This window comes from Hemitrygon akajei, chromosome 12, assembly GCF_048418815.1.
Source record: "Hemitrygon akajei chromosome 12, sHemAka1.3, whole genome shotgun sequence".
Taxonomy (NCBI): Eukaryota; Metazoa; Chordata; class Chondrichthyes; order Myliobatiformes; family Dasyatidae; genus Hemitrygon; species Hemitrygon akajei.
This window is the reverse complement of record NC_133135.1, coordinates 889815-899191: the sequence shown is the minus strand read 5'-3', so window position 1 is coordinate 899191 and position 9377 is coordinate 889815. Positions and strand designations below refer to the sequence as shown.

General features: G+C 46.3%; 1 protein-coding gene across 2 annotated transcripts in view; it reads left to right on the top strand.

The window, feature by feature from the left end:
* The first annotated feature begins 217 nt into the window (after positions 1-217).
* The window catches only part of olfm3a (olfactomedin 3a), a 68427-nt gene continuing 59267 nt past the window's right edge, over positions 218-9377 (top strand). For both annotated transcript variants that reach the window (XM_073062462.1, XM_073062461.1), the window contains exon 1: positions 218-359. In XM_073062462.1, the coding sequence (XP_072918563.1) occupies positions 288-359 (72 nt within the window). In that variant the 5' untranslated portion in view covers positions 218-287. The remainder of the gene's footprint in view (positions 360-9377) is intronic.

The window sequence follows — 9377 nt, the reverse complement described above, 5'->3', positions numbered from 1 at the left end:
TCCACAACAGCGCCCAAGGTGCTGCCTTGCAGTCAGATCCGCCGCGAGGTCCCGGGAGATGTGTCCGAGGAGCACTCTCCCTACCGGAGACTGCATTGTCTAGTTGGAGGGAGGTTGGACACTGCGTGTTCCGGCTGCTAGGAGGGAGAGGGCTGCAGGTGCCGTCGGAGGGTGGGAGGAGAGGAGAGGAGGGCGGAGGCAGCGGCGGCCGGAGTTGACCAGCGGCCACAGACAGACGGAAACCGAGCGTGGCTGGCAGTCGGCGCAGCGCCAGGGCCAGGCTGGCGATGGGGATGTGGACGCGTTGCGGCTGCGGACCACTGCTGTTGCTGTTGTTACTAGGACAGGACAGTTCGTGGGTAAGTGAGAGATCGGGGAGCAATGGGGGCGTGTGGGGAGCTGTCTTTGATTCCAGAGCCCCTGGATGAGCATTCTGACCGGCCGCACAGTATATGTGTGTGTGGGGGGGAGAGGTGTGTCACTGTGTGTCCGTATATGTATGTGTGTGTGTGTTTATATGTATGTGGTATGTCAATGTGAATCTATGTGTTTGTCTGTGTGTGCGTATGCGTCTATGTGTGTGAGAGAGAACCTGTGAATGTGTTTTCGAGAGTATATTGTGTTGGGGGAGTGTGTATGTATGTTCCTGTGTGTGGGGTATGGGGATAGTGTGTATGTGTGTGAGTTTGTGTGTGGAGAGTATGTTTCTGTATGTGTGTGAATCTGTCGTGTGTGTGTGTGTGTGTGTGTGTGTGTGTGTGTGTGTGTGTGTGTGTGTGTGTGTGTGTGTGTGTGTGTGTGTGTGTGTATTGTGTTTCTGTGTGAGTGAATGTGTGTATTGTGTTTCTGTGTACCAGTCTCTTTCTGCCTTTCTCAATGTGTACATGTCTGTTTCTTTCCCTATGTCTATGTTTATCTCTCTCTTCTTGTCACTCCCCATCCCTCTCTCTCCCTCCCTGTTACTCTGTTCTCCATCTCTCTCCTTGTCACTTTGCTCTCTATCTCTCTCTCCCTGTCACTGCTCCCCATCTCTCTCTTCCTGTCACTGCTCTCTATTTCACTCACCCTCCCTGTCTGTACTCCATTGCCTCTCTCTTGTTCTCTCCATCTCACTCTCTCCCTACAGTTCTGCTCCCCATCACTCCCTCTCTCTTTCTCTCCCTGTCTCTCTGTTCTCCATCTCACTCTCTCTTCCTCTCACTCTGCACTCTTTCTCTCTCTCCTTCTCTCACTCTCTCCTTTCACTCTCTCCCACTGTTGATCACCTCTCCAACAATCTCTCTCAATGTGACACAGCTCTCAATCACTCTCTCTCTCTGCTTTCCACCTCCCTCACACTCTCTCTCTCTTCATCACTCTCCTCTCTGTCTCCCTCTCTCCCTGTCACTTTGCACTCCATCACTCTCTCTCACTCTCTTCATCACTCCATCCAACTCTCTCTCTCCCTGTCAATCTGCTCTCCATTTCCCTCTCTTCCTGTTACTCTGCTCTCAATCTCTCTCGATCTGCCTGATGCTCTGTTCCCCACCTCTGTCTCATTCTCCCTGTAACTCTGCATTCCATTTCTCATTCTCTCTCCCCATCACTCTGCACTCCATCACTCTCTCTCTCCTTGACACTCTGCTTTCCATCTCTCTCTCTGCTTTCTTCTGCTCTCCATCTGTCTCTCACATTCTCTCTGTACATAACTGCTCCATTTCTCCCTTTAACTCTCCCAGTCATTCTCCTCTCACTCTTTCTGTCACTCAACTCTCCATATATCTCCCTCTCCCTTTGCCACACTGCTCTCCATCTCTCCTTCCTTCCCTGTCATTCTGCTCTCCATCTCTCTCACTGTCCCCAGCCTATTGTTCCCCATCCTTCTCTCCCTGGCACTGCTCTCAATCCCCTCTTTCACTCGCTCTGCCTGTCACTCTACTCCCCATCTCAATCTCTCTCTCTCTTTTACTCTGATCTGAATCACTCTCACCATCACTCTACTGTCCATCCATCTCACTCTCTTCATCTCTCTCTTCCTCTCTCTGCTCTCCATCTCTCTCTCTCTTGCACTCCCTGTTGCTCTGCTGTGCATTTGTCTCTATCTTGGTCTTCTTTTCACTCTGCTTTCCATCCCTCTATGTCTCAATCTCCCTGTCATTTTGTTCTCCATGTCTCTCCTATGCCAGTCTCTCCCTCTCACTCTGATCTCCATCTCTCTCTCCCTCTCACTCTGCTCTCCATCTCTTGCTCTGTCCATGTCACTCTGGTCTCCTTATTCTCTCTCCCTCTCACCCTGTTTTTCTGCTCTGCCTCTCTTGCTCTTTTCTTATCACTCTGGTCTCCATCTTTCTCTGTCTCCTTCTCCCAATCTCTTTCTTCTCCAATTCTCTCTCTCTTTCCCTGTCATTCTACATCCCATCTCTCTCTCCCTGTCACTCTGCTTTTCCCCTCTGTCACTTTGCTTTTCCCTTCCCTCTTTCTGTCACTGCTCTCTCTCTCCCTGTTATTCTGCTGTTCCTCCCCCTCCCTCTCCCTATCATTCTGCACTCTATCTTTCTCTCCTTGAGCAACTCAGATCATCTTGCAAGCATTCCCTGGTGAAGATGTTTCATGTTTTCCATTTAATGAGTGTGGATTAATCACAAATCTTTTTCTCTGGAATGAGAGGGAAGGTTAGGCTGCATTGGGAGGGGTGCTGACAAAATGAGTCACTGGGCTGACCAAGGGAGAGGACCCGTGCACAGGCAGTATCTTACAGGCCATGTATCACAGGTCTATGTGATTTGACCTCAGAACTGGAATGAAAGGCAGAGAGCTTGAATGTTTAAATGTTTAATGACAGTGATTCCACCTCATTAATGCTGATTGGGATTTCAGAATCATTGATTCTCCCTACCAATGGCTGGCTTATTCTGTTACAGTCAAGTCAATTGCAATTTTGTTAACAATGGTACTGCAATATATCAAGGCATGATGTAAATTTCAGAGATCCACTCAGCACACGGAGTCAGTTGACACCACTGACATCAATCTTACACTGATCTCATTTCATTCCCACTAAACCTGGGCAGATTCCACCCCTCACCCACACATTGCTAACAATTTACAGCAGCCAATTAACCCACTGACCCACATGTCTTTGGGATGTGGGAGGGCACCAGAGCACCTAAGGGAAACCGCCATAGACACAGAGAGAACATGCATACTCCATACAGACAACACCAAAATTCAGGATCGATCCTGGATCTGTGTAACTGTTAAACATAAGAACATAAGATATAGGAAGAGGAGTAGGCCATCTGGCCCATCGAACCTGCTCCGCCATTCAATAACATCATGGCTAGTCTGGCCATGGACTTGTCTCCACCTACCTGTCTTTTCCCCATAACCCTTAATTCCCCTACTATGCAAAAACCTATCCAACCTTGTCTTAAATATATTTAGAGGTAGCCTCCACTGCTTCATTGGGCAGAGAATTCCACAGATTCACCATAGAACCATAGAACATTACAGAACAGAAACAGGCCTTTTGGCCCTTCTTGGTTGTGCTAAACCATTTTTCTGCCTAGTCCCACTGACCTGCACCTGGATCATATCCCTCCATACACCTCTCATCCATGTACCTGTCCAAGTTTTTCTTAAATTTTAAAAGTGAGCCCGCATTTACCACTTCATCTTGGCAGCTCATTCCACACTCCCACCACTCTCTGTGTGAAGAAGCCCTGCCCATGTTCCCTTTAAACTTTTCCCCCTTCACCCTTAACCCATGTCCTCTAGTTTTTTTTCTCCTCTAGCCTCAGTGGAAAAAGCCTGCTTGCATTCACTCTATCTATACCCATCATAATTTTATATACCTCTATCAAATCTCCCCTCATTCTTCTACACTCCAGGGAATGAAGTCCTAACCTATTCAACCTTTCTCTGTAACTCAGTTTCTCAAGTCCTGGCAACATCCTTGTAAACCTTCACTGCACTCTTTCAACCTTATTAATACTCTGTGTGAAAAGCAGTTCCTCCTCATCTCTGTCCTAAATCTACTCCCCTGAACCTTGAGGCTATGTCCCAGAGTTATAGTCTCATCTACTAGTGCAAACAACTTCCCTGCCTCTGTATTATCTATCCTTCTCATAATTTTTATATGTTTCTATAAGATCTCCTCTCATTCTTCTGAATTCCAGCAAGTACAGTCCCAGGTGACTCAATCTCTCCTCATAGTCTAACCCCTGCATCTCTGGAATCAACCTGGTGAACCTCCTCTGCACTGTCTCCAAAGCCAGTGTATCCTTCCAACAGCTGCTTGGCCTTCAGTTCCAGGCTTAAAGTCTGGGGTTTAAGGGGCACTGAGGGGCAGGTTTTTCACACAGAGTATTAGCTATATGGAACTGGCTATTAGTTGCCTGGATCGGGGAGCATGCCTTATGAGAATAGGTTGAGTGAACTTAGCCTTTTCTGCTTGAAACGGAGGAAGATGAGAGGTGACCTTATAGAGGTGTATAAGATGATGAGAGGCATTGATCGTGTGGATAGTCAGAGGTTTCTCCCCAAGGCTGAAATGGCTATCAAGAGAGGACACAGTTTTAAGGTGCTTGGAAGTAGGTACAGAGGAGATGTCAGGAGTAAGCTTTTTTATATAGAGAGTGGTGAGTGCTTGGAATGGGCTGCCGGCTACAGTGGTGGAGGCGGATACAATAGGGTCTTTTAAGAGACTCCTGGATAGGTAAATGGAGCTAAGTAAAATAGAGGACTATGGGTAATCCTAGGTAATTTCTAAAGTAAGGACATGTTCGGCACAGCATTTCGGGCCAAAGGCCTGTATCGTGCTGTAGCTTTTAGAACCATAGAACCATAGAACATTACAGCACAGAAACAGGCCTTTTGGCCCTTCTTGGCTGTGCTGAACCATTTTCTATGTTTCTATGTTTCTTCTATTAGAGGTAGGGACAATTAGAACATTTAAAGATCCTTGGACAGGTAGCAGGTTTGGGGCAATCTGGGCTAAATGCAGTCAAATCAGATGCGTTCAGTTTGTCAAATTGATTGGCATGAACAAGCTGGGCCAGAGGAGCTTGCTCTGTGTATGGTTTTGTGACATGAGTAATGTCATCAACATCTGTTCCAGAACAGAGATTCCACAGGGCACTGGCCGCATTAGGACTGGGGCAGGAAGTTGCTCGGGTCTGGGAAAAAGTTTCAAGGGAGTTGAACAATTTCCCATTCCTCAGAATGGGAATCAGTTCATCAGATCTATTCTTGATCCCAGACTGATCTCATGCACATTCATTTTCCCTGTAATCTATGAACATATAATATCAAGAGAGGTCCTAAAACCAGAAGACAGAGGTTTAGGATAAAGAGTGAAAGATTTAGAGGGGATTGAAGAAAGAGTTTTTTCCCCAGTGTGGACGAGAGGATTGGAATGAGAGTTCGCATTAGCAGTGGACCAATCAATTCGAAGAGAGAGATAGCTTCAGCTCAGGTCAGGGAGAAAAGTTTAAAAAAGGAGTGTTTCACAGGGCTTGGAGCGTTAGTGGCAGATCAATCAATTCGAAGAGAGAGAGCGAGGTTCGCTCAGGTCAGGGAGAAGAGTTTAATAAAGGAGCATTTTGCGGAGCTCAACACATTAGCAGCGGACTAATCAATTCACGATTCATTAGCAGGAGCAAATAAAGCAGGGTCAAAGCAGAGCAGGCATTGTGAGGGGACCAGTATAGGATGGGATCTTGAGGCTTTGGCGAGGAGGTGCAGGTAAGTAGCAGGTAAGGCTTTTGTGGCGGTTGAATGAAAAGTAATTGAATTACAGCTAATTAAAAAAAATAGGGATGATGCAGAATCAGGTGATGTGCTATTCTGCATGATGTGGGAGCTGGTGGACCCCATTGTGGTTCCTGATGACCACATCCGCAGCAAGAATTGGCAGTTCAAGGAACTCGGGCTCAAAGTTGAAGACCTGGAATCTGAGCTTCCAACACTGTGGCACATCAGGGAGGGGGAGAATTACCTGGATTCTCTGTTTCAGGAGGTAGTCGCTACCTCAAGTTCAGTCTGTGGTCAGGAACAAGAGGGTCTGACTATGAGTGAGGTGGGTAGTGGGATCCAACAGACAGTGTTAGAGGGAACCTCAGATCTTGAGCTTGTCCAACAGGTCTGAGATTTTTGCTCCCTGTGTGGAGTGGGGGCTGTAGGAAGGATGAGCAACCTAACCAAAGCACCGTAGTTCAGGGAGTGATTCAAGAGGGGGAGAGAAGAAAAATGTAGTGGTAATTGGGGTTAGTATAGTCAGGGGAATAGACTGAGTTCTCTGTCATGAAGATAGAGTTGGGTTGCCTGCTCAAGTTCAGGACCTCTTATCTGACCTGCAGAGGAATTTGCAGTGGGAGGGGAAAGACCCAGTTGTCATGGTCTACGTAGGTACCAACAACATAGGTAGAACAAGGAAAGAGGTTCTGCTGAGGGAAATTGAGCAGCTAGGGACTAAATTAAAAAGCAGAACCAAAGAGGCAGTAAAGTCTGGATTACTACCCAAGCCATGTGCAAATTGGCATAGGGTGAAGAAGTTTAGAGAGTTAAATGCATGGCACAGAGATTGGTGTGGGAGAAGTAGGTTTGAATTCATGGGAAATTGGCACCAGTGTTGGGGAAGGAGGGAGCTGTACCAATGGGACGTGCTCCAGCTGAATTGTGATGGGACCTGGATCCTAGCAAATCGCAAAACTAGGGCTGTGGATAGGGCATTAAACTAAATAGTAAGGGAGTGGTTTCAACAGATTGGAGAAATATGGATCAAGTAAAAAGTAAAATTTAATGCAAGAAGCATCATGAACAAAGCCGATGAGATTAGAGCATGGATCAGTACTTGGAGCTATGATGTTGTGGCCATTACAGAGACTTGGATGGCTCAAGGGCAGGAATGGCTACTTAGAGTACCAGGCTTTAGATGTTTCAGAAAGGACAGGGAGGGAGACAAAAGAAGTGGGGGCATGGCACTGCTGATCAGAAATAGTGTCACAACTGCAGAAAAGGAAGTCATGGAGGTATTGTCTACTGAGTCTCTGTGGGTGGAAGTTAAAAACAGACAGACAGACAGACAGACATACTTTATTGATCCCGAGGGAAATTGGGTTTTGTTACAGCCACGCCAACCAAGAACAGTGTAGAAATATAGCAATATAAAACTATAAATAATTAAATAATAAGTTAATCATGCCAAGTGGAAATAAGCCCAGGACCAGCCTATTGGCTCAGGGTGTCTGACACTCCAAGGGAGGAGTTGTAAAGTTTGATGGCCACAGGTAGGAATGACTTCCTATGACGTTCAGTGTTACATCTCGGTGGAATGAGTCTCTGGCTGAATGTACTCCTGTGCCTAACCAGTACATTATGGAGTGGATGGGAGACATTGTCCAAGATGGCATGCAACTTGGACAGCATCCTCTTTTCCAGACACCATCGTCAGAGAGTCCAGTTCCACCCCCACAACATCACTGGCCTTACGAATGAGTTTGTTGATTCTGTTGGTGTCTGCTACCCTCAGACTGCTGCTCCAGCACACAACAGCAAACATGATAGCACTAGCCACCACAGACTCGTAGAAGATCCTCAGCATCGTCAGGCAGATGTTAAAGGACCTCAGTTTCCTCAGGAAATAGAGACGGCTCTGACCCTTCTTGTAAACAGCCTCAGTGTTCTTTGACCAGTCCAGTTTATTGTCAATTCGTATCCCCCAGGTATTTGTAATCCTCCAGCATGTCCACACTGACCCCTTGGATGGAAACAGGGGTCACCGGTGCCTTAGCCCTCCTCAAGTCCACCACCAGCTCCTTAGTCTTTTTCACATTAAGCTGCAGATGATTCTGCTCACACCATGTGACAAAGTTTCCCACCATAGCCCTGTACTCCACCTCACCTCCCTTGCTGATGCATCCAACTATGGCAGAGTCATCAGAAAACTTCTGAAGATGGCAAGACTCTGTGCAGTAGTTGAAGTCCAAGGTGTAGATAGTGAAGAGAAAGGGAGTCAGGAGAGTCCCCTGTGGAGCCCCAGTGCTGCTGCCCACTCTGTCTGACACACAGTGTTGCAAACGCACGTACTGTGGTCTGCCAGACAGTTAATCAATAATCCATGACACCAGGGAAGCATCCACCTGTATCATTGTCAGCTTCTCACCCAGCAGAGCAGGGCGGAAGGAAGGAAACAGGAAGGGGTCAATAACTCTACTGAGTGTTTTTTATAGACCACCCAATAGTAACAGGGGCATCGAGGAACAAATAAGGAGACAGATTCTGGAAAGGTGTAATAATAAGAGAGTTGTTGTGGTGGGAGATTTTAATTTCCCAAATATTGATTGGCATCTCCCTAGATCAAGGGGTTTAGATGGGGTAGAGTTTATTAGGTGTGTTCAGGAAGGTTTCCTGACCCAATATGTAGATAAGCCTACATGAAGAGAGGCTGTACTTGATCTAGTATTGGGAAACAAACCTGGTCAGGTGTCAGATCTCTCAGTGGGAGAGCATATTGGAGATAGGGATCACAATTCTATCTCCTTTACCATAGTATTGGAGAGCGATAGGTACAGACAAGTTAGGAAAGCTTTTAATTGGAGTAAGGGGAAATATGAAGCTATCACAGGAACTTGGAAGCATAAATTGGGAACAGATGTTCTCAGGGAAATATATGGCAGTAATGTGGCAAATGTTCAGGGGATCTTTGTGTGGCATTCTGCAAAGGTACATTCCAATGAGACAGGGAAAGGATGGTAGGGTACAGGAACCGTGGTGTACAAAGGCTGTTGAAAATCTAGTCAAGAAGAAAATAAAAGCCTATGAAAGATTCAAAAAACTAGGTAAGGATAGAGATCTAGAAGGTTATTAGGCTAGCAGGAAGGAGCTTAAGAATGAAATTAGAAGGGCCAGAAGGAGCCATGAGAAGACCTCGACAAGCAGCATTAAGGAAAACCCCAATGCGTTCTACAAGTATGTGAAGAGCAAGAGGCTAAGACATGACAGAATAGGACCAATCAAGTGTGACAATGGAAAAGTGTGTATGGAACCGGAAGAATTAGCGGAGGTACTTAATGAATACTTTGCTTCAGTATTCACTATGGAAAAGGATCTTGGCAATTGCAGGGATGACTTAGAGGGGATTGACATTAAGAAAGAGGATATGCTAGAGTTTTGGAAAGCATCATGTTGGATAAGTCTCTGGGACCAGATGAGATAATCCACAATAGCTTGCTGAGCCTCTGACAATGATCTTTGCATCATCAAGGGGGACTGAAGAGGTTTTGGAGGATTGGAGGGTTGCAGATGTTGTTCCCTTATTCAAGAAAAGGAGCAGAGATAGCCAAGGAAATTATAGACCAGTGAGTCTTACTTCTGTGTTGGTAAGTTGATGGAAAAGA